This window comes from Equus quagga, chromosome 9, assembly GCF_021613505.1.
Source record: "Equus quagga isolate Etosha38 chromosome 9, UCLA_HA_Equagga_1.0, whole genome shotgun sequence".
Taxonomy (NCBI): Eukaryota; Metazoa; Chordata; class Mammalia; order Perissodactyla; family Equidae; genus Equus; species Equus quagga.
The window spans coordinates 21,183,153-21,208,797 of NC_060275.1; the positions used below are offsets into that span (position 1 = coordinate 21,183,153).

General features: G+C 40.9%; 1 protein-coding gene and 1 long non-coding RNA gene across 16 annotated transcripts in view; one reads left to right on the forward strand and one right to left on the reverse strand.

Moving 5' to 3' along the window:
- Positions 1-8,617, forward strand: part of TCF4 (transcription factor 4) — a 347,611-nt gene extending 338,994 nt beyond the window's left edge. For all 15 annotated transcript variants that reach the window (XM_046671258.1, XM_046671255.1, XM_046671266.1 and 12 more), the window contains 3 exons: positions 2,984-3,213; positions 3,698-3,838; positions 4,036-8,617. In XM_046671258.1, coding sequence (XP_046527214.1) covers positions 2,984-3,213; positions 3,698-3,834 — 367 coding nt within the window. In that variant the 3' untranslated portion in view covers positions 3,835-3,838; positions 4,036-8,617. The remainder of the gene's footprint in view (positions 1-2,983; positions 3,214-3,697; positions 3,839-4,035) is intronic.
- Positions 8,618-21,844: 13,227 nt separating this feature from the next.
- On the reverse strand, positions 21,845-25,341 carry LOC124244627 (uncharacterized). Its single transcript, XR_006890072.1, has 3 exons — positions 25,146-25,341; positions 24,688-24,768; positions 21,845-21,915 (listed from the first exon to the last, which is right to left on the reverse strand). It is a non-coding gene; the product is annotated as an uncharacterized LOC124244627 (long non-coding RNA).
- Between the last annotated feature and the right edge of the window lie 304 nt (positions 25,342-25,645).

Here is a 25,645-nt window from a genome sequence, read left to right on the forward strand (position 1 = left end):
AACAGTCGATTTTTAAAACTGTGCTATTCTACAAATTTGGTCAGAAATGTTCTTTCTAAAATATTTCTAGAAAGAGATCTTAGCGGTATTGAAAACTCAATTGATGAATATGCAGCTGTAACTTTTTTCTTACCTTGAAAGTGAGAAAATACTGATTTCCCAGCTTTCTCCTAAACATATTGAGAGAGAGAGATATATATATATAAAAGCAATACCTAAATTACTAATTTTTTTCTCCTGGATACTCCCTTCTACAGAAAATACAACTGCAGGAAAATAGCTTCTGGTTGGTTTTCTTAAATATCCACTATTTTAACATTAGAAACTATCTCCTTGAACTTTAACTTTACTCTGGTAATCAGAGGTTTTCAAATACCAATAACATGGCACCCATGTTCTTTGCCTCGATTCCCTTGGGTTGTTTTTATATGCAAATTAAATAAGTTGTACTAAGACTACACCTCCCTTTTAAAGGCTGTCATTCTCAAGGTTATATCTAATGTCCTTTAGCAATTAAGAACATGCTGCCTTTTCATATTACCTTTGTCAATATTGAGATAAATTTTATTACGTGTCCTTCCACAAGTTCCAAAAGTGCTAAAACCTTCTAGCTTACACCTTTCCACCATCATTGAAGAATTTCCTCCCTCTTGGCCATATTGGTAAGAAATCTCAAGAAATGGCTTTCACATCTTTACTGGCTTCTCTGTTAGTTCATCAGTTCTTGGTAATTTAACTAGTGGCCATAACTTATGCATATTAATGGATTCTTTGACGTTTCAGTACATTTTGACTTACCGTTAAGTACCTTTTTATTTTAAAAGGTTACCCTTGTGACATTTAGTTATGCCTCCAAAACTGTGTGGTAGGGCACTGCTTTTCAAACCTAGGCAATTTTATTTGCGTAACCAATTTATTTACAAGTCAATAGCCAATTCTAATTAGTCATTAGCCTGAATACCTTTGGAAAACAAGTTCCCACTTTGTGAAAGTTGTGGCACATGTTTGATGTTTAAAAATTTTACCCAAATTTTTAACTTCAGGATGGGCCCAGCGGAGACTCGATTCTGTTCTCTTGTCACTTGTTACATCCTGTTCGTGTGGTGGAATGTGGACGTGAATTCATAGTAACCTTGATTTCCTTAGTATCAGTAGAGGTCATGGGTGAGGGAGAGTAGGGATCAGCGGAGGAAGTAAAGAGGATCAGATGGCAGAGAAAAAGTGCCTTTTCCGACTGGTTCAGTTCAGTTGCATATTTACCAGCAAACATCCACAGCAGACAGTCCCATCTAGAAGGGAGTTTAACTTATGTGGAGATGAGCCAAGTCTTACAGCATCCTTCCTTTAGCATCTTCCTCCTCCCCTCTGTTATCAGTGCTCTGTGCTTACACATGTCTTCTTATGTGCAACATTTCCTTGCAACCCAAGAATACCACTCCCATTTTTGATTCATTGGGCCTTCACAATCGCGTTTTGTCCTTATTGAAATTTGAAAATTACCTGGAAATTCTCTAATGGAAGATGGAAGATTTGGAGCCATGCCTTTTAAGCCAACATTCATTAGTGTACAACATTCATTCATTTAGTATACACTGAATTGTCTAGCTAACTTCTCCCATGTCCTCCAGCTCTGAAATGTTGTGATTAACATCTTTCTTCTGTGAACATTTCAGATTCCTGGAATTTTAAAGTAGAGATTAACATTTAAATCTCTAGGTTAACATCCTTATAGGTGGTCACCTCCATATTGTTTCTTGTAATGGGGAGTCTTTTACTTTTCAGTGAAGATCACTTCATTTCTGCTCTCTCTCATACCCAAAAAGGTTCTTACTCATGTTAATTCAAACTATACCGCTTGGAGTTCTTTGTTCTGTTCTGCCTCCCTGAGACAAGACATCTCCCACACCTCTCTTTTTTACATGATTGCCCATGAAATATTTGAAGACTAGATGCCATGAAACCTTCCTTATATGATATGCTTTCCAGACGGCTCATCAACCTATTTCCTTCCATTCAAAAGTTTCTGATTTGTCGTCGTGACACCTAGAAACAGAAGGAATCTTCCCTTTTCTAGACTCGACTGGGCACAACCGTGCCTTTGATATGAATCGTATAGTATTTCTGTTCGCCCAACCAGAGATTAGCTTTTTGGCTTCATTTTTGACCCACAATGAGATTATGGTCATTTATAACCAGTAGGTGTTTGGGTTTGCTTTGGTTTGCTTTGCTTTGTTTTGCATAGATCATATCAACTCAGATTTCCCCAGCTTGTCTTTGGCATCATAAACATCCATAATGTTAAAGGCTACGGAGATCATGTCTCTCTAGCCTTTTTATTTAATAATACGTGGAGAAAAAGAGACTCAGATACATTAAGTGGACTGACCAAGCCTTCCAGTTAGTTACTGTTGAAACCTGGACAAAGGCCCACTGTCTCCACTCCCATTGCTCTGGTATCTTGAATGTAGGACCTTCTTCTTAATCGTGTCTAGCTGCACTGTGTTGATTTTGACCTATCAAAATCTTTTTTTTAGTCACTTGTTTTCCTTGGGTTTCAGATTTTATGAAAGTTTATGTATGAAAGTTTAGAAAAGCAGCTTCATCTAAAACTTTTTCTGAATTGTGGTCATGCAATGTAGCTTAAGCCCAAGTTGACTGTGGCCTGCTTTGTAGAGTGTAGCCTCATTATAAAAGCTTTGTTTCCCTTTTTGCCCCTCTACATCGTTATAGATCACTCTGAGCCCTAACTTTAACCTCTCCTACTTGAATTGGGTTTCATATCTGGGAGAAACCAAATGTCTTGTGTATGGTTGGTCACAGCCATCTACAGCAATCCCAAACTCAAGTAGATGTAAAATCCTGCCAAGGACAACAGCTTGAGATGGAAGAGTTCCCCCAAAACTCTGAAAGAAAACAGAAGTAACTTAGATACCTTCTTTTTCCCCACACCATTAGAAAATGTCGTATCCTCTTTGTCCCACAGCAATAATGATGACGAGGACCTGACACCGGAGCAGAAGGCAGAGCGTGAGAAGGAGCGAAGGATGGCCAACAACGCCCGCGAGCGCCTGCGGGTCCGCGACATCAACGAGGCTTTCAAGGAGCTCGGCCGCATGGTGCAGCTCCACCTCAAGAGTGACAAACCCCAGACCAAGCTTCTGATCCTCCACCAGGCTGTGGCTGTCATCCTCAGCCTGGAGCAGCAAGTGCGAGGTCAGTGCAAGCCAGCTGGCCTCCTTGCAGAGGTCACGGGTAGCACGCAGCTGGAGGGAGGCGTGATGGACTTGCCTGCCTTGAGCAGGAGGAGATAGTAGACTCATTCAGAATAATTGTTTCAATTGCAGATTGTATCAAAATCTATAAGCAGCTTCCCTTTCTCCTGTAATTAAATTACAGGACTGTCTCGTAACTTAGATTTCATTTTGATGTTTCCATATGTACTATCAGTAATTGGAGCTTGGTCTATCTGCTTTACCAACTTTCTTATACTGTAAAGTGGCAGTGCAAATCACACAGTTCAGCTTTTCCTAGTGATTGACCAAATGAACTGCTGCAGTGCACATTTAGTAACTGTTCCTTATATTCTGTAATGTAAAAACTGACAAAAAGGGTCAGCAGACGTGCAGAAGCGTGCATTACTGCCCTCTGCCAGAAGCCTTGGCATTCACTAACTGCTCTGTGCTTTAATCTTCCACAGAAAGGAATCTGAATCCGAAAGCTGCGTGTCTGAAAAGAAGGGAGGAAGAAAAGGTGTCCTCAGAGCCGCCCCCGCTCTCCTTGGCGGGCCCTCACCCTGGCATGGGAGATGCGTCAAATCACATGGGACAGATGTAAAAGGGCAAGTTTGTTTCCAACCATTTCTGAAATCTTTCCTTTGTGACTCTCACCCAGGCATCAGCCATAAACGTCAAATTTTGCCCAAATTAGCAGATAGATTTTTTTTTCCTCCTTGGAAAAAAAGAGTTTAAAAACAAAACATTTACCTCTTCTGTTATAAATGTATTAATTAATTTTCCTCTCTTTTTCCCTTCTCAGGTCCAAGTTGCCACATTGCTTCATTAATACAAGAGACCACTTCCTTAACAGCTGTATTATCTTAAACCCACATAAACACTTCTCCTTAACCCCTTTTTTTGTAATATAAGACAAGTCTGAGTAGTTATGAATCGCAGACGCAAGAGGTTTCAGCATTCCCAATTATCAAAAAACCGAAAAACAAACAAAAAAAAAAGAAAGAAAAAAGTGCAACTTGAGGGATGACTCTCTTAACATATCATTCAGAATGTGCAAAGCGGTATGTGGGAGGCTGAGACCCAGCCCGGAGACTGAATGGCAATCTTTCCACACTGTGGAACAATGCATTTGTGCCTAAACTTCTTTTGGAAAAAAAAAAATATAATTAATTTGTAAGTCTGAAAAAAATATTTAATTTAAAAAAAATTGTAAACTTGCAATAATGAAAAAGTGTACTTCTGAAGACAACTACATGAACGTTTTTGTTGGTATTCAAGTCAGCTAGTGTTTATAATTACTGGATATTGAAAAAGGGAAGCTCAGCTGCCCTCGTAACAAAACCAGCACACGTCCTGATGACAACGAAGTGATGACATTAGCCATTCCTTAGGGTAGGAGGAACAGATGGATCTTATAGACCTATGACAAATATATATATAAATATATATATAAATATATATTAAAAATTTAGTGACTATGGTAAGCTTTTGTTCATTTGTTTCAGACTTTTTTCTCCTGTAAAAAAATAGTACTGATTAACTTTTTTAAAAGAAAGATTTTACTGTAAATACGGATTTTTTGTTGTTTTTTTTTTTTTTTTGGTCTTCTTTCTGTCCCTTTCCCCAGTTTGTTATTGTAACCTGTAGTGCCAACTCTGCTTCCGGAGGGGTAGTGCAGGATGAAATGCTGACCCTGATGTTGCTTTTCATTCATAAATAAGTAGAAAGTTGTTTCTCCAGTCTTTTGGGAACACAGGACTTAAAAGTCACATCATGTGTAGATATTACAAGCAGCATTACCAAGACATGGCAAAAGTTTGTCTGGAGTGTAATGTTGCGTTTGTGACCCTTTTCTGGGATTTTCAGAGGTACAAGGTTAGAATGCTACAATGTTACCACTGTGCCTTCCAATGTTTATATCATCGGAAACATAACATAATCAAAGTGGCTGTGATTTAACAAAATGATTAAAGTGTTACCTACATGTGTAGCCGAAGTAGTGTGCAGTGAGGCGTTTCTGAATACATGGTCAGATTTTTGGAAAAAAACAAAAACAAAAAAAACAAGTCAAGTTCAAAAACCATCAAATGAGAAAATTGCAAGTAGTGTGACAGAGCTGATTGATTTTGTTGCTTTCTTGATTTTTTTTTTCAAAATGGGTTTACTAAGATGTAGATGACTTAACTGCCTCCTCCTTCGTCTGAAAAATGCCAATATTCAATCATCATGCAGCATTATAACAAGCCTTATAAGTCCTAAAGCATTAAGTTGCACTTTCTTGAGGAGGGGTAGTGCAGTATTTCTCTGGCCAGTATGAATGAAGTTTATACTTAACATATTTGATAGAAGCATAGATCAAGCTATGGCACAGCAACTCATCAGATAGCTAGCTTTGACGTCTGGGCACAATTGAACCAACTTCCATCGTGAATCTTTATAATGATTGACTTTGGTGTATAGTGCAGTAAACAAATAGTGCTCCTAGTTAAGTATTTGTCAGCATCCTTTTGTCTCTAACTCGTTTCTATTTTTACAGCCACACAATTTTGGCATGTATTAAGAAAAAAAATCCCTGTTCAAGTAGTTTTTCCACCTATCAGCACTGAGTAAATGCCATAAATCCATCGAAATGGTCTAAACGTTCCATCTGTTCTCCTGTTTTGCCAGTTATATAGTAATGAAATACATTTGTAAATTTTATGCAACAAATGGCAAACGTATCATTATTTTGAAATTGTGTATGTAAAAGTTATATTTTTACATGTAGACTCTTGTTATTATGTGTTTTAATACATTGTATCGGTTTTTGTTTTTTTTTAAACTGTGTGGTTTAAAAAACGTCTCATTTAAATGAAATAGTGAGCTACAAGAATCTGAATTTTATGTTCCTTTCTGAAAATGTAAGAACAAATAAGATAGTTACCACGTGGTCATCTTTTACAAACCCATAAACATTTTGATTAGCTGTGTGTGTGTTGAAAACTGTAAATATGTTCAGTAGCGATAAAACTAAAATACTTTGATTTGTTGATAAGTTCCTAAAATGTGGAGGTGGATTAAAACCTTAGGAGAATAGCAGAAATCAAACTTCATGGCAAGTTATTTTGAGGCTTTCCTGTGAAATGTACCAACAAAGGGGCTCAAAGAAGGGCACGGAAGACAATATGGTGTACTCTCCCCTCCTCCCGAATGACGGAAACCATGTGTATTGTTCCCTCAGTATGTTAAAGATTTCCTTTTAGTGGTACATTCTGCACTCATTTTGTATAGTCTACCAAGGCGGGTATCCCTAAGAACAATATTATATAGGAAGCAGGTATCCTCTGATCACATTCAGGATAAGTGTACAGAAGAAAATAATGGTGTTTACTCTTTAGGGAACTGGAAACACTCCCTGCATTGATGTACATTTTAAGAATGGCACTTTTGATACGTGTTGTCAGAAAGGTGCCTCATAGAGCTGATTTAAAGGTTTTCAAATCTGTAAACAAAGCAAAAAATTAAATCGTAGTTATTTGATTATTTTTTAAATTGGTGCTTTCTATTTTGTTCTCACTCAAACAGAGTAAAAGCTGCAATTTCCTGTTCACCAGCTTTGATGTATTCATTACTCGGTAATGGAATACCTCTATTGTTGAATTCCCTTTGGAAATAAGCGAAAAACTTTCGAACGGCCACCAAAAGCTGCTCACTACTTTTTGCTTGGTGGAGAAACATGATCTGCACCTGTCCGTATTAATCGGGTTGTATCCCTATTAAAAAAAAAAAAAAGATGAAAGGGAATGTGGCCTTTCTAGTGTGTTTTTTCTTGTCGTTGTTTTGTAATTATCGAACCCAGGTAAGATATTGGTATCCTGCGCTGGATTTTTGAATGAAATTTAGCAGAAGACAGAATTAATGTCCTTACAAAAAATTCGAAAGGGTCCATACTACACTATGTATATGATGATGATGATACTTAGGCTGGGGGTTTCTTGAAACAGTTGGACTTGAAAAGCAACTTGGAACAATCGATCCACCTCCACATTCAAGTAATTTATGAATATGCAGAATAGGGATCTGTTCATCCAGAAATTTTTACCATTTGTCTTCTGTGTAGCTGCGAGGAACACTAATGTTTATACAACTGTCAGTCCACCCGGTAACGCAACTGGTTCTGATTCGGTCTTCCGATTCCTTTTTTACTTTTCGCCTTTTCCTATTTCTTGATTTTTTTTTTTTTAATTTGTGATCTTTATTTTGATGAGGGATTGGGGGGTGGGGAGGGAGTTGAACCGAGACTTGGGGTTAAGAGGATTTTCGTCTTGGATCCAACAGGCAGAATATGATCTGTGTCTAAACGTGAACCTGAAATTGTTTCAGCATAAACAAGCACAAAAATTTAGTCTGCTGGCTGACTGGAAACAAAAAAAAAAAGTCAAGATGGAATATGATGAATTCCAACACAATGGGGCACCAAGGCCTTCAGGCCTCTTTTTATTTTGCTTTGGTTTTGCTTGTTTTTCTTTAGAGACACGCTCTTTCTCATGGGACTTGAAGTGGACTCATCTTTGTGCAGTACTGGTTTTCCCATACTCATTTCAAGTATTATAGACATATGTAATGGTGAAAATATATGAACTGTGGCCTTTTTCATTCTTGTTACTTGTGATGCAATTAAGTGAAGATAAGAAAAAAAAAAAAGCAGAGATTTACCATGTATCAGTGCCTGGCTTTTTGTTATAAAGCTTTGTTTGTCTAGTGCTCTTTTTGCTATAAAATAGACTGTAGTACACCCTAGTAGGAAAAAAACTAAATTTAAAAATAAAAAATATATTTGGCTTATTTTTCGCAGGAGCAATCCTTTTATACCATGAATATTACAAAAAAAAAATTGTCAGATTCTGAATATTTCTTCTTTGTAGATTTTTGGAATCATTATGAGTAAAAGTTTGTTACTTTATTTTACTATTTAAAAGATGTTATTTTACCATGTGTTACTGAGATGAAACTGTATGGTAGCTTTTTTTGTTTGTTTTTTGTTTTTTTTGTTTTTTTTTTAGTTGTAGGTCGCAGCGGGGAAATTTTTGCGACTGTACACATAGCTGCAGCATTAAAAACTAAAAAAAAAAATTGTTAAAAAAAGAAAAAAAGGGAAAACATTTCAAAAAAAAAAGATAAACAGTTACACCTTGTTTTCAATGTGTGGCTGAGTGCCTCGATTTTTCATGTTTTTGGTGTATTTCTGATTTGTAGAAGTGTCCAAACAGGTTGTGTGCTGGAGTTCCTTCAAGACAAAAACAAACCCAGCGTGGTCTAGGCCATTACCTGTTTCCCATCTGTAGTTATTCGATGAAGTCATGTACATGACCGTTCTGTAGCAATAAATGTGCCATTTTTATAAACTGTCTCTGACACTTGTTTCATTTCATTTTACATTGTCCATATAGCTCTGATTCTCTTTTGTAAGTAAAACCACCTCTATATTTCCTTTTCCAAGTGTTGGAGGTATTGACAGCTTAACAAACAAAACATACAAACAAAAAAATCACAAAAACAAATTGAAAAGCAAAAGCACGTGATTGACCAAGGAAGAGATGCCCTTAATGGAAATGGAACGGGATGCATGCAAATCAAAAAGAAAACTGTCTAGAGGATTAACTAATTGAAGGAATATAATTAATGTGCATGTAACACTGAAGCTATGCATTTGAAGAGCTCTGAACTGCGCCAGTGTTTTGTGTTGTGCTGCACCTTGCTAAGTCAAGTCAGCCTTAACCTTGGGATCAGTCGGTCGACTTTGGCAGAACCTCCTCAGCTAGATCTTTTCAGTCAAAAATCTAAGATGATTTCTTTTGTATCACTTTGTGAAGAGCTGAGTATTGTTAACCACAATTAATATGACACTGTATTTATACTCTATCAAACTCTCCCCACCCCACCACTTCTGGTTGACTCTGTTGACTATTAATCCAGATGTAAACAACCAGATGTTTTTTTCTAACTTGTACAAACGGACGCGTGTCACCTATTATGGGAGGGAAAAAAATGTACAGATTAAAATTATTCAGTGTTATGTACTGTAATATTTTTGTAGAATGGACATCAGTCTGCTTTGCAGAACTTGGAGGCTGTTTGACATTGCATTGTAGAAATGTAAAGTAATGTATGCAATGGAAAGGAGAGCCGTGGTAGATGAGCGCTTCGCAACAGAATGTTCTAATTGAGTACGTGGTATTTGGGGGATGTATCCATATTGCTCTTGTATTCTTTCTAATGGGATTTAGTGACTAGTTTACCTGAAGGAAAATGTTATAACGCCATTTGGTTCACATGTGAAGTGCCCTCCACAGCCAAATGTTGGGATTTTTTTCTTTTTGGTTGGACTGTTTGCAGATATTTAAATTTTATGAAATCTCCAAAGATTTTGGTTGATGACCCCTCCCCTTTTTCCTTCTAAATGATTTGAGATGTTCTTATGTTCTTACTGTGTGTTTTAAATATATATAAAAGAGCCACAAGCATTTAGTCTTTTAGTATTATATTTGATTATATAACTACTAAAAAGGGGAAAAATGAGCTTGGGCACCAGTTCAGTGTTTCTTATGTAGTCTATTAATATTATGTTTTATTTAAAAGGACCACATTAAACGTTAAACTTCGACTTTGGTTCATTTTTCCAAAGGAAGTTAAATTGCTGGAGAAACTGAAATATCCAAAAGTTAAGAAGATCCCAATAATGTTAGAAATTAAGAAGGGAAGATTATCCAAAGGAGTTGAAATGGGAAATCATTTTTAGTCGTACAATTGAATCCATTCATATAAGACCAAGTGGGAGTTTTACTCCAGGCTGCAATCGTAGACCACTTTTCTCTTGACCAACCGCCTAAGACATTTCATTTGTAAGCCACTTTATAGAGAGCATGAAAACAACGAAAAAGAACTAGTGTGCTGCTTATGTTCAAATCACCCCAGGATCCTACATCTAAATTGCACATGGGACCCTTAATGCTCTACCAGCCAGAAGATGTCTGGTTCAATATGGCATGCTCCTTACTTCCAACTAGTTTCAAGTCCACATGCTCACCAGTCACGGCATGTATTGTAAAGAAACATGGCTAGTTTCGAAAAGACTAGAAGGCCAGGAAGAGCCAGAGTCGCCTTGGTATTCCTAAGAGATCATTTAAGTTGAGAATGTTTGATGAACAAATGTGGCCTAAAAGTGACAATCCTAGTCTTCAGGAAAGGAAGACTCACTGTCACAACTGGGAGAGAATGCTAGTGACAAGCATGAGTGCATTGAGGTGTAGCCCTAGAAATACGTTGGGTGCTGTGGAGTCAGAACAGTCAAATCAGCCAGCCAGCCGTTATCTGGGTGTGTGTTTGAATGCTGGAGCTTAAGATTACTGAATCTGTAACTAAATGTAATAAGTATCTTGTAGTTTAGGCTTTTTGCTATGGAAGGAATGTATCTAAAGCAGTTCTTAACAAATTTGAGTTGTGGATCCTTTGAAGATGAATGAAACCACTCCATAGAAAAAAGGACATATATATGAAATGTCACATTCAGCTTTAACGAGTTGATCAATCTCTCTCGAGTCTAGGTATGGGCGCCTGTTCATGGATTCTGGGATAAGGAAATCTGGTTTAAGATAACTAACCCTTCAAGACTTGAAAAAGGAGTAGAAGCAGTCCCATTTACCTTGATGGGGATGGCTGAGCCTAACCAGAACTGGACTGTTGTCTGGCTTTTCTGGGTAAAAGAAAGACCCTTTGTGTAACACAGAAAATAATACGGTCTTCATCCACATCTGTTACACTATATTTAGAAGTCAAATGGCTTTGGCGTTGGCATGAATATTCTTGTAAGAGGAAGCAGAAACTTGCCAAGTGCAAAGTGAAAATGCTTGTGCAGAATCAGACCTGCTGGCTTGAGGTTTTTGATGGTAACCAGCCCGTGGGGGAGGAACTCTTGTTCTTGAGCAAAAATGACAACATTCTGAAGAATAGAACAACTTGAATTTTGTAAGGATTTACTTTTTGTGAGTCGGGTGAGGCCACTTTAAAGGTGAGGAAATGAAGGCCAAGTCGGAGCTAAAACAAGTAGCTAGTTCCCTGACCTCAAGCCCAGAGGTCACTGCACTGGCCACCTCTCCCAAATGACCCCTCTGCGTTCAATTTTGACATGACCCTGCCTCCCTCCTGCTCAGCTGCATCCAGGTCTGTTTTTTGTTTGTTTTACTTTTATCTTTGCTGCTGCTTTTTCATAGACTTTTTGCAGGAGAGTTTCTAAATGTCCCTGCCGTTCTCGTTTTCAACCTTATTCTACAAGTTAGGAAATAACTAGATGTGAGACTGCTCATGCAGTAAGAGTCCGCCAGCCTAACTAAAATTTGCACTCTGGCCCACTTTTTCTAAAATAAACTTTCTATTATGGAATAATTTTAGATTTACAGAACGCTTGCAAAGATAATACATAGCATTCCCATATAGCCTGCTCTAGCTTCCCCTAGGGGTAAATTGTTACATAACCAGGGTACATTTGTCGAAACTAAGAAATTAACACTTGTTCTTTATTTGACTCTCACCCGTTTTCCACTGGGATCCTTTCTGTGTTCCAGAACCATTCCAGGATCCTATATTGCTGTGGTCTGGCCCACTTTGGAGTTTGAGCACCAGCACAAGCAGCACTGTTGAGTCTGCACATGCCCCGTGGCCTCAGGCTCTTTTCAATGTGAATACACCACCCACCTGAACTACGTATAGTAAAAAATAGACTGACTCACCTTTTACAATGCCTTTCATTTGTTGCCGCCTCTTAAAACTCCATCCTTCTTTGATGCTGGGTGTTGCACAGTAAGGAGAAGAGAGGAAAGAACAAAGGGAGTGAGGCAGACCCACAGCACCCACCAAGTGAACGGTTCAAATAGTGGATCACGTGGTTCATTCATCCATGAAGGTGTTAGTACCAATGAGGCCAAAAGCACCAGGGCAGTTAAAAGTAACTGTCTCTACCTTTCCGAAGTCCATTTGGAAGATGACAGACAGATACGTCTATATGACCAATAGTAACTTCCATGAGGCGGGAACAAACCAGGCGGGGGGTGGCGGTGGTGGAGAGAGGCCCTAGGGCTGGTTCCAGAGCAGACAGGACACTTGTAAAAGTGACCTCAAGGTGTGGGGAGCCTTTGGACAGGCAGAGCAGATAACGGATTTAAGACCATGGCAAGTTGTTCAGCGCTGTAAAAAAGTAAACTTGTAGGAACACAGTTTTGGTAGTTTAAACCATGACGATGCATGTTTCAAATTTTCGTCGCCTTCCCATCTCCCAAACAACAATACCTGGAAAGCTTGGCTGACCTTTTTGGTTTCCAGAATTATTCGGGGTCGTGTGCGCGGAGCCCCGTGGGTGACGAGGAGAGGAAGTAACTGCGTCCTTCCATCTGCTTCCTCTAAGGGTCTGAAGGAGGGTCTAGACCAACCTGAAAATTTTACGGAGAAGGCGAGTGAGGGCCTGACAGCTCAGCTGCATTTCCATCGTTCACACAGCTCTAGTTTCCCAACTCCCTGCCCAAGAACCCTTTGCAATATGCCACCAAGTCAATAAAGTGGCACTTTTGCCCTCCAGAAGCCCACAACCTGAGGACAAGTGTAAGCAACTGACACAGACCCACTAGAACCAATGGGGCCGTCTAGGCCCAAAATGAAGGGTGCTGGGCGGAACCGATGATTGGAAGAATGCTGGGGTTTGGTAGGGCGTATGACAACCAAAGGGAGGAAGGGAAAGCATTCAACATGGGAAGTCTTCACGAAGGAAGAGAAAAGCTGTGGAGGATGGAAAAGATGCAATTTCGTGAAGAGTGCATTCCAGCTGGTGAGAGGTGTGGGCCTGAGATAGGAATGTGTTAAGAGTGGATGTATCAAGTGTGGTATGCAAAAGGTGCCTGGATGAAAAGATCCTGTGGGATGAGGCAATGCCTTCATTACTGTTTTATTGATTTCTACCAAGCCTTGCTCTAAAAGGCTTTTGAGGTCACACGGGACAGTCATTAATAGCAATAGCTTACGTTTCTTTTCCACTACCACAAGTATAGGCTAACTGGTCAGGGCCTTAACCTCAGCATACCATTCATATGATAAATGCTATTGAACAAGCCACTTAACCTCACTCATTGCCTTCACCTGTGAAATGGGGCTAATAGTACCTACATCTTGGAGTAAATACTATAAGGTATATGGCACGCTCCACCCAACATTGGCACATAGAAAACGTCAATTCGTTACAGAGAGTTTATACGGCACATAAATATTTATACATCCATGCGCGAACCATAAACGTGCACTATTGGCCTGTATTTGCAACTTCTTGTCCCCTCATCCCACTTCTTCCCTCCTAGGCAGAAAGGGTCATCTGGATCATGCTGTGCATCTTCCCAGAGTCTACTGTGATTTCCCCTTTCTCTTGCAGTTAATGGAGCTCCTACCTAGCCAGTGTTGTTAGAAAAATCTGCAAACCAAAGGAGCTATCTTATAAGGAATGTGTTCAAGCAGAGGGTCAACCTAATGACAGTTCTGTTTCCAAAATGACAGCACGCCCACAAACATTATTTCCTTGAGACTCACGGTAAACCTATGAAATCAGTGTTATCATCCACATCATCAAAGAGAGTGAGCAAGGCTCTGAGGGCTGTGCTCGCTGGAAGCGACCAGGGATAAAATCATCAGAGGCGAATCCGGGTCTGTTGATGTCAAGGCCCATGGTCATTTCACCATCTCACAGTTGCCGGAGTTGGAAGGGATTCATTGGCTGGACTACAGTATGTCTAATGTCCTTTCTCATTTGGAATATGGCTCCACTTGTGGGATTGCAGGCCCACCACCACCCTCCCTAGTGATGTTTTTCTGCTGCACTCAGCTCCTGTAGACTTTCCCCCAACCAGACAGCCCAGCATTCCAAGAGCCTGCCCGTCCCTGAGCCTTTGCTCATCCCAGGGGCCCCTCTCTTCATCTTCAACTCAAACACATCGTTTCCATTGTCTGGAGTCATCCCATCAACATAAAAACAAAAACAAAAACAGTTTAATAACATCTGGGGATCATAGATCATGGATCAAAACCACTGTGTTGGGTACCAGGAAGAAAGCAAATTTGTTACCACAAGAACAATCTCTTGCAGATATAAAGCATACAAACAAGCATAAACAAAAAGAGAAACAATTGGCATTTTTGAGCACTAATTTTGGACCATAACATACATCAAAAAATATATATCTCAGTGAAATAAATCATAAAAAAGTAAAAAGTAACATTTCTCTCCTCCAAAACCAGATTTTGCTTTATTTTATTTAATCCACATAATTAGATGAGCTGGGTATTATTATTATTCCCATGTCACAGATGAAGAAACTGAGGCTTAGAGGAGTTGTTAGGTGAGGTGGTTAGGCAGATAGGTAATATTGGAAGCCAGGCCATCTCACTTCTGATCCTGAAATCAGTCAAAATTTTGTTCTGTGATGTAGATGCTAGAATTAATCAGCAACTTATTTTCGCCATAATTCAATGAGGTTTACAAAGAAACACAAGGCCAAGAGACATTAGTTCAAATTGCTAAGATCATACTTCCCGTAAGTGACCAAGAGGGGATTTAAATGCAGAACTGACACCAAATTCTGCACTTAGTGCCTTAGACCACATTGTCTTTCAAAAGGAAGAAATGAGGCAAAGTTGAGAGCAGAGCTCATGGGGCTCTGGCCTAAGGCAGCCATCATCTTTGTGAAAAGAGCATGAAGAGTTAATCCTCTGAAGCACCCACTGCCAGAAAGCGTTTAATAAAGATGTGTTCATTTATCACTTCTGCCAGCACTTGGAGCAATTTGGAAGTTCCTCCGTCTGAATTGCCTGAGGCCATACAGCTAATGGCCCAGCCTGGAGGAGAAGCCGCTCTCCTTACAACTTACCCAGGGAACTTTCCAAGAGAAATATTTAATTTGGTGCCCCATTATCATCCTATTTTAAAAGGTCACTGCAGCCTGTAACTAGACAGATCAAATGTTTATCCATTCCTCAAACCTCTTGTGGGCACCTGCTGAGTAAGTGCTGGGTGTACAACAGAGATCAAGATAGAACCCTCCCCTAAGAAGTTGATAGTCTTAGGAGGAAGGATGCTGGCGTGGGAGGGGAGGGTCACAGTCTTGTGGGGAGGGGAGCAGGAGTGAGAAAGAAGTAAAATGTGTTAAGAGTGGAGATGTGGCCAGAGAGCTTTGAAAGTGCAGAAGAGAGATTGGGGACTGAGGAGATTCATAATGAAAATGGCCGTTGAAATTAGTCTTGGGGAACCAGAAAGAAATTGCCATATGGGGAAAGTAGGAAGAAAACTGAAGGTACCGCGATACTGCAAATCCCGTTTTGGAACAGCAAGCAATTCCAAACAACTTTACTGTAGGAACAGGGTGTCAATGGGAGGGCAACAGGAGGTAGGCAGGGATCTTGACACCAATAAGAAATTTGTGCTGTCCTGTGGGCAACAGGGAGCCACAGAGGAATTTAAGTAGAGAAATGATTTGATCAATTTGCACTTTAGAAGCCCCTCTCCCCCCATGTTTGTGGCACTATGTGAGGAAGGCCTCCTATGGCCAATAGTTACACCATCAAAGTCAAAGACAAGAGCTGACACAGGTTCAGTCTACCCTCATCTCCAGCTCATGATGCAGATTCCTGCTGTTCCTGCTCTTCCCCAGGAAGATACCTGACATGTGGACTAGAAACATCAGATTCAAGGACAATGACCCTACAGAAAATGGCTTATCCAGCTTCCCTGAGAGGGTTCCAGAAGAAGAGAATATTAATGATGAGCTCTCTGAATTGGTTCTGCATTTTAGGGAGTTGGTTCTCTGATCTGATTAGACTTAAAGCCTTTAATGACCTTGTTTCCAGCAAGAAGGGGCATGGCATGCAGTGATGAAACAGTTTAAAAAATTGTCACTTGTTGATACCTGTAACCAAGTGACAAAGGAAGGCAAGGCCCTGGGTGACTAAGCAGTTGCTGGCGTAGAACATTTGAGTCAAAATAAGGAGTATATCAGGATTGGGTGGTTGCTTCTAACTGTGCTAGAGAACTTGAGAAAAAGAAAATGATGAACTAAGGGCTTTAAATTCGCAGTTCAACGTCTACGTTAGGGATCTGAAAGCTTCTTCTGCTGCCCTGAAAGAAATTTTTTCTCCTGTAGCTGCAAGGTTTCACTTGAAAAACAAATGAAAGTCTAATCCTACAGGCAACTGAATTGCAAAGCAAACTGAATTTCCAACCTCTAGTCAAGGGTCTCTTCTGTTAAAGTTGGGGCATTGGTAGGGAAGCAATGGGACCTTGAATATTGGGATGGGGACATATTGGGATGGAGACAACTGATGAAGCCAGTGACTTCGATCTCCTAAATTCTGCCAAGCCTTCCTTGGCGGTAGAAGCTGTTCTTCCACTCCTGCCTGAGGAGCTTGGTCATCCATTGTCTGAAGAACTTATAATGGCCTCCCTTGAGAAAGTTGCCCTGAAGGCACTGCTGATCCCAAGAACATAACGGCACCACCTCTTTTGCTTCCAGACCTATAACTGGACTCAAATTCCAGGTGGCCCCAAAGGTACAAAGTATGACCCATTAGGAAGTGTAATGCACACCAAAAGAATTTGATGATTTTGACAAATTATATTGATGGAAAGCTGGGGAATATGAGAATGGATCTTAAGGGTGTGGGATCAAAGAGGAAGGAATCTATAATCAAGCCAAATTTGTTGCTCTGGGTTCCCTAAGAAGAGAATCCAAATTCAATGTTTAAGCTCAGGAGGCTAGGAATGGCTCTAGCAGTTTGCTTGGTTAGTTGATGAAATGTGGACCCAAAGTTGGCCTACACTAAATGAAGTTCAAATAGTGGAACTTTTTGGTATGCTGCAGAGGAAGGGATCTAAAAACTTAGGGAGATTGGAAGGCTAGCGTGGATTTGTCATGTCAACTCTGTTCACCCACTCTGAGAGGGTCCAGAGGACATGACCTTCACCACAGCACTGAGAAATAAATTCCTAGGAGAAGCCCCCCAAGCATCCCCAAAAGAATGGGATGACAGGATCCAGAGGTGACAGGGGCTAGGTGGTGACACTTAATCTCCAAAGGCAAGGTGGTTGTAGTCACTATAATGGACAGTGGAGTCAAAGCAGTAATCAGAATGTCTGACTCACTGAGACCTACGATATTGGCTAGTTGATGGTATCCCTAGAAGAAAAATGGATGGGCAGTCCCCTAGATTCTTACTTGATCTGTGTAAGTGGAAATGCTCTAGGTCTAGGGTACTGAAGTCTGAGTTGACAAAACAGTCAAAGCCACTCAGTCAATTCCCAGGTTTGGGCCAGTTCAGAGACCCAGAGCTCTACAAGGAAGGGGCAGCCAGAGGAAGGGGTGGCCCTGCGACACTGTCAAAATTTGTACTGTTAGTCTTCCTCCAAGCCCTCTCCCAAGAGACATGCAGCCACGGACCAGAGTGACTGTGCATTGAGGAAGGAGAAATAATCAGACTCCTGGAGGATTACTGTACACTGGCTCCAAACTGATACTGATTCCTGGAGACCCAAAATAACATCGCAAAATAACACTGTGAAATTTTGGAAAACTTGTACCTATTGCTGTGAACTTGCCAGCTGCCCAATACTTCGAGGCTGTTCTAAGGAATTCAATGGTGATATTAACAATTGTGATTTTTTTTTGGTATGATATAATGGAATGTATCAATATTTGGAAGATCTGCGTAATTTAGAGAATCAATATCTCAGATGAACAATGCATGATGTTACATAATCATGCATGGGTAAAACATCTGTTCCAAGTGCAAGACAGACCAGGGGATTTTAATGGAAGAGAATATAAAAAGGGCATTGATACCGTTTCATAATTCACGGAGCAGCTAACCTTTAAGATACTACTACTTGTCAAGTTTTGGTGTAGTATCAAAAAAAGAATACCTACAATAATCTGAAAAGGCTGTTAAATACTCTTCCGTTTTTCAATTACATATCTGTGTGAGGCTGGATTTTCTTCAAATTTTCAACCAAAGCAACATACTGCAACAGATTGAAATCTGAAGCAGACGTGAGAATCCAGCTGTCTTCTATTAAGTGAGATACCAAAGAGATTTGCAAAAATGTAAAATAATAATCCTCTTCGTATTAATTTTTTTGTTTTGGAAAATGTTATTTTTCATTTTAAAAGTTGGCTCAGTTTGAAAGATAATAATGGGTTTATTGTTTTTTTTAATGAATAGAGATTTTTTTACGTTTCTCGGTTTTAATTTCTAACATGGTAAATATTAAGAGTTATAATCCACATGAATGAAAGCACTTTGGGGTCCTCAATAATCTTTAAGAGTAAAAAAGGATCCTGCAAAAAAACATGAGGACTGTGGCTTTAGTCTGAGATCAACTTCACTCAATAAGTATATAAAATAATCAAAGACCAAGGGCAGATGGGGCTAACACCTGAATTTAAGGTGTTTCCTTTGTGATTCCAAGTAATGTCCCTGTATTAGTTTGCTTGGGCTTCTGTGATATTGTGATTTATAATAAGAAATATATATTTGGTCTTCGAGCCAGTTTCTGCCACAGAGTTCCTAAAACCATTGGAATTTCCTAAGTCATGAGAGTGATAAAGGTGTCTTTTGTTAATGAGGTAATTTTTGGAATGCTCCTACGTCACCTAAGGATGGGGGCTGGTTGCCAGGGGAACCGACCGTGTGATTGGAGGGTTGCAACCTTAGTCATGTCCCGTCCTGTCCTATTCCTCCCAACCGCCAGCCTCCAAGGAGAGGCGAGGGACTGGACGTTGAATCAATCACCAATGGCCAATGATGTAATCAATCATGCCTATGTGATGAAGCCTCCATCAAAACACAGAAGGATGTGCTTCAGAGAGCTTCCCGGTGGGCCAAAACGTGGAGATTTGGGGAGAATGGCAGCCTAGAGCAAGCATGGAAGCTCCGCATCCCTTCCCACATACCTTGTGCTATGCATCTCTTCCATCTGGCTGTTCCTGAATTGTTTCCTGTCACAGTAAGCCAGTAATCTAGTAAGGAAAGTATTTCTCTGAGTTCTATGAACTGCTCTAGCAGATTAATCAAACTCAAGGAAGGGGTCATTGGAACCTCTGGTCTATAGCCCAGGGGTCAGAAGCCCAGGTGACAACGTGGGCTTTTCACTGGTGTCTGAATTGGTGGGGGGAAGAGGATCTTGTGGGATTGAGCCCTTACCGGGATCTGATGCTACCTCCTGGTAGAGTGTGTCAGAGTTGAGCTGAACTGTAGGACACCCAGCTGATGCCCGAGAATTGCTTGGAGGTATGAGGAGAAAACCCCCACACTGTTAGAACTGGTGGCCAGAACAAAATACCACATACTTGTGGCTTAAGACCAGAAATTTGTTTTCTTAAAGTTCTGGAGACCAGAAATCCAAGAGCAGGGTGCTATCAGGGTTGGTTTCTGGTGAGCCCTCTCTTGCTGGCTGGTAGACAGCGCTTTCTCACTGTATCCTCACAGGGCCTTTTCTCTGTGTGCATGAGGAAATTTAAAAATTAAGTAAAATTAATTAATTAAAAAAATTAATAACAAGAGAGAACTCTCTGGTTTCTCTTCCTTTTCTTACAAGGGCACTAATCCTAAAGATTAAGGTCTCATCTTATGACCTCATTAATCGTGATTACCTCCATATTGGCCCTGTCTCCCAATACAGTCGCATTGGGAGTTAGGGGTTCGACATATGTATCTGGAGGAGGATGCAATTCAGTCTATAAGAATCCCCCATGCTGCTGTGTCCCACAATCCTCTCAGTCTCTTCTCCAGGAGAGCATCTCCTCATTCTTCAAATAGTGGCTTAGAGACCCACATCCCTGCTTTAGACAGTACTTGCCTGCACACCTGTGTTGGGTGCCCCTGTGCCACCTTACACTTTCACTGTAAGCTCTGTGAGGACAGGGACATGCCGACTGGTTTACCAGTGCCCAGCCCAGGGCCTCGCACCTGTAGGCCCCCAAAACATAGTAACTGAGTAAAAGAATGAGGAAGGGAGGGGCCGGCCCGGTGGCACAGTGGTTAAGTGCATGTGTTCTGCTTCAGTGGCCTGGGGTTCACTGGTTCGGACCCCAGGTGCGGACATGGCACCGCGTGGCAAGCCATGCTGTGGCAGGCGTCCCACATTTAAGTAGAGGAGGATGGGCACAGATGTTAGGTCAGGGCCAGTCTTCCTCAGCAAAAAGAGGAGGATACGCAAGAGTTAGCTCCAGACTAATCTTCCTCGAGGGGAAAAAAAGAAAAAGAATGAGGAAGGGAAGGAAGAACAAGGGGAAAGAAAGTTTGAGTCGTCCACCACACCACATCATTTATAGAGTCACTATATATTTGTTGGTATTCCCATCCTCTGCATGTCTGGAAAAATCTCAGTTTTTGCTCTTAGGGCCATTCAATTGATTGGATGAGACCCACCTATGTCCCCAGTTGTAATCTCTTTTATTTAAAGTCCACTGATTTGCATATTAACCACATGTACCTTCACAGCAACACGTATATTAGTGCTTGATTAAAGATCTGGGTGCTACAGCCTAGCCAGTTGGCACACAGCACTAACAGTCCCAAAAGGCCTTCAGAGGGAGTGTGGCCCTGCCAACACCTGATTTCAGACTTCAGAACTGTGAACTGATACATTTCTCTGTTAAGCCACCAAGTTTGTGGTAATTTGGCATGGAAGCCCCAGGAAACTAATACAAGATACAAGTTGTAATAGGAGAGTGTGTCATAATGCTGAGAACTTCAGATAAAGTCCTTCTGGGAGGCAGGCATGATCAGTAAATGGGTGAACCTCCCTGTCCTGTGCCATTGTGAGTCTATTCCAGAAATAGACTGGATGTAGTTGACCTTGTAGGTTCTGCAGTGCTGTTAAGAATTTAAGAACAGCTTCCCTCTAAGACAGTGGCTCTTAAGCTAGGCTATACATTGGAAACACCTAAGAGTTTTTTTTTAAATTAATGTCCCCCCTCCTTCCCACAGCCTCCCTTCTGGTGTAATTGGTCTGGGCTGGGTGGGGCAGTGGTATGTGCTAAGAGCTCCCCAGTTGATTCTAATGTGCTGCCAGGGTGGAGAACCACTGCTCTAAGTCACGCAGGGCCCACAAGGCTTCTGTGTGTCTATCACCACCCAGACCAGGTGGAGGGGAACCCGGGAGGTGCTAACGCCAGACTGAACAGGAAGTCAGGTGGATGAACATGACAGGTCTCTGTGTAGTTAATAACCACATTCACAATCTGAGAAGGGCCTGAGGTGGCAGACACATGAAGGGCAACTCCTCCTTAAACAGCCCCAAGTGTCACAGCAAAAGAGAATTGTTTCTGTCAAAGAGAGTAGGGAGTTCCGTGGCTGCAACAGTAGCTGGCTAAAGAGATGGCTCAGTTGGGAGTTCATTAGTCTACAAGTGTCTGAGTCACAAAATAACAGTGGCTCAGGAAATACTAAAGTTTATTTCTCCCTCACATTGACAGAGTCTAGTGTTGGGCAGTCCAGGGCTGGTAGGATAGGGCCGCCATGTTGGGGACCCCAGCTCTTCTACTTTCACGCTCCACTGTGCCTGCTGTCCATTCCCAGGTCATCATGTGGCTCCTGGAGTTCTGCTCAACAAGTCCACATTCTAGTCACGGGAAAGAGAAAGGGGTGAAGAGTGAGAGACAAAGGGCTGGCATCAGCTTTCTTAAGGGTCCTAGAAGCTGTCACAGAAACTGCTGTTCATACAGCAATGGCCAGAAATTGGTCACATGGCCATGCATTGCTTCAAGGGAGGCTGAGAAACCTAGCCTTCATTTCCAAAGTCATGTGCCCCCAAAGTTTGTGGGTTCTATAGAAATGGGGTGAAGAGATATTGAGGGATAATTAACAATATCTGCCAGAGGAAGATTTTTATAAAACCATGGTTGGGGCTCTGAATTTCAGCTTGAGTCTCCCTTTTGGAAGAAACCACCATCACAAAACCTTCCTCCCTCCTCTTTCTCTGGAGTGGTGACTGCTCGTCCTGACAGTCATTTCCCCCAAAGAGCTGGTCGGGGTGGCCTTAGTGGCTGTTTGATTCCTGTAGTCAGCACCAAAAGCCAACATGATTGAGGGTCATCTATAATTCTATAATTTTGCATCCTAAGTTTAAAGTAGTTCAAAGACAGCATTTCTGATATATTGGAAATACAGGCATTTTGAAATAAAACAATTTAATCATTCTTTTAAATGTATCTAACAGAATTTAAATGCAATAGCAATTTAAATCTACCACCACCCCTTTAGAAAATATTCAACAAGCTCTTATTTAACAGAAGGTAATTTTACATCAGCCCTGTGGTTTGGCTGTTAAGAGTCCGTGATCGTTTCCCAGATAGTGAACCACGTCACCCTTCTGTCGGTTGTCATACTGTGGTGGGTTTGTGCGGCTGTGATGCTGAAAGCTATGCTGCTCAAATACCAGCAAGGTCCCCCATGGTGGACAGGTGTTAGCAGAGCTTCCAGACGAAGACAGACGAGGAAGAAGGACCCGGTCACCCACTTGCGAAAAATTTGGCCATGAAGACCCTATGAATAGCAGCATTGTCTGATACAGCACCAGAGTGGGAGAGGATGGCACAGAAAGACGGGCCAGCGTTCCACTCTTCCGGACACACACTCTCTAGGAGTCGGACTCAACAGCACTAACAACAACAAAATCTTACATCATGCTTTTTCTCCTTAAACTTATGTTTCCATTCAACTTCTGCTACATAACTCTTTCCTAGTATAACATATTTTATACTTAAAAGTCTTTATCACCCTGTCAAACACATCTGCACCAAATATATGTAAAATTGAAGTTTATTTTTATTTTATGTCACCAGAATGCCCTAATAGTTTAATAAAATTATTCTGGATTGAGCTAATATTACATTTATTGTTAGTGCACAATTAAGCAAAACATCATAAATACAGTACAAATATTGATAAATAATTATTAGACATAAAAGATAAAAAACAAAATCCATGGGGAGAGCATCTCTAATGAAATAGGTGGAAGTGTCTTTTTTTCCTCCAGTTTTCTTGTGTCCATGGATGAAAATTGTTTATCGCTTTAATATGTGACTATTCGGGCATCAAGTCAATTTTTGCTCTTTGTTTTATAGTCGTATGCACTGAGAAATCTTGTTGACATCAGTACGTAGGAGGGAGTGGAAGGAGCTGTGTGATAGCAGCATCCCTCAGTTCTCTGAACTCCTTTGAAGTGACGTGGGGATCTATCATCAAAAATTACATCTAATGATCACTCAGCTGACAATTCGATTAGGTCTCCTTCAGTGGTGATGAAAGCACAGAATTGGAAACTACCTGATTTATAAAAGGGTTTCTTATGCAGTCATTAGAGTCATTCATTTTTCTAGTTTCTGGGAAATACACCAAAAAAGCTTTACCGAGTCTTATGGAACAACTCACAATAATTAGACCTGTTACTCTGCCACTTAGGCACCTTGTTTATTCTCAGAACAAGTTGAGAAAATGGAAATATTGTTAATTTCAATACACCTTAGCCAATAGAATCTTGTTGATTTAAAAAATGCACTTATTTTTTAAAATGCTTTAAGTGTCTTTTCACCAAGACCTTAGAGCTCAAAAAGAAAAAAAAAAAGAGAGAGAGAAAAAAATCCATCACGTAAGTTAATAAAGGTGACTTTAATCATAAAATCCCATTAGCCAAACCAAACCTATTTTCAGGGAAAAAAATCTGATTTCATTTTTCAGTTCAAATAAGAGTGTCCCCCTAACAACTCTCTCTCTCTCTTAATTTTAATTCTAAAAAGAAAGACTAGACGATCTTGCTATAAGCCTTCAGTATTTATTTCCAACCCTCCCTTTGCTCTCAGAAAACACACTCTCTCAGGAGCCCCACATTCTCCATTCGTCCCTTCCTCGTTTCAATGCTCTCTGCAGGTTCTCACACTCCGGGACTGTGCACTGAGGTGAGGTTCAACATGGGCGAACGATTCAACTTTCCTTTGTGAATTGTCAGAAATGGAATTGAGAAGTGATGGTCAGCAGACAGGCCCACGCGTAGGCAAGATGGATGCATAGGAAAGTTGAAGATTTAGAAATCATCTCCCAGGCCCAGCCCCGAGGTCCAGTGGTTCAGTTCGCACACTCCCCTTGGGCAGCCCAGGGTTTTGCCAGTTGGAATCCTGGGCGCAGACATGGCACCGCTCATCATATTGAGGCGGCATCCCGCATGCCACAACTAGAAGGACCCATAACTAAAAACATACAACTGCATACCTGGGGGCTTTGGGGAGAAAAAGGAAAAATAAAATCTTTAAAAATAAATAAATAAAATAAAATAAAAATAGAAATCATCTGCCTTAGCTATCCACGCATGCACGCGCCCCGAAAAGTATTCACGCACCTTAGTAAACTTGGAGAGTGAGTCCAACACATCTTAGTGCAAATGGATCTGTTGAGCCTGTTGTCAGCCAGGGATGGTGCTCTAAAGACAAATGTGGGAAGACAGACAAGTTTCCCTGTTTTCAGTTTTCCCGGGATAATTTGGCAACACAAAGGAGAGACTTCAGAAATGAGGGAAGAGTGCCTGAAAGACGTAACTGCTGAGCTGAATCTAGGAATCTAAGTTTTTAATGAGCTCACAGTTGATTCTTATGCTCACCAAAATTTGAGCACTACCGCTATTGGACACAAGGCCTTGAAATCAAGAGAGAACTCAGTTCTGCTGTTGCTAAAGAAGCATCCTTTTTTCACATGCCCTGAGTGGAGTACAAGTGAGCCTGGCCTGACTCCAAGGCAGAGGTCACTATAATTCAATTTTAATATTTTTTTTTTCCCCTCTGAGTTAAGTGAAAAGAATACCTTTTCAGTGGGGTCCCACCATCACGCAATCCCTGGGCGCCATGAGTGACGGCAGCATTTATAGTCCTTACGTCTGGCCACCTGCTACTTATAGTGATGAGTGGGCTGATCACCTGGGATTCTTGTCTTTCTCCCTGAACCACTTCCAAAAACCTGGGATCTCTGAAAAATCGAACACAAAATCCCAGTCTCCAGAGAGGTGTATGAAAATGCCGAGAAATTTACTTGTCTCCTTTCCCACTGGTCCCTGCCCCTGCCTATCCCAGTTGCCTTTTCAATCTGTCTTAACTAGATGCCTTGGAAATGGGGCGTCGGCTTCTCCTGGAAGATAGCTTCAAAGCCCCAGACCTAGATATCACACGCTTACCCAATTAAAAGCTGTCCTCAGGAGCACCTTGCCAGAACCCCGTAAGATAACGAGCCCCTGCTCGTTACAGCTCACACCCTCTCTTACACGAGGAGATAAGGAGATGTGTTGCTTGAGCCATATTTTTGGAAAT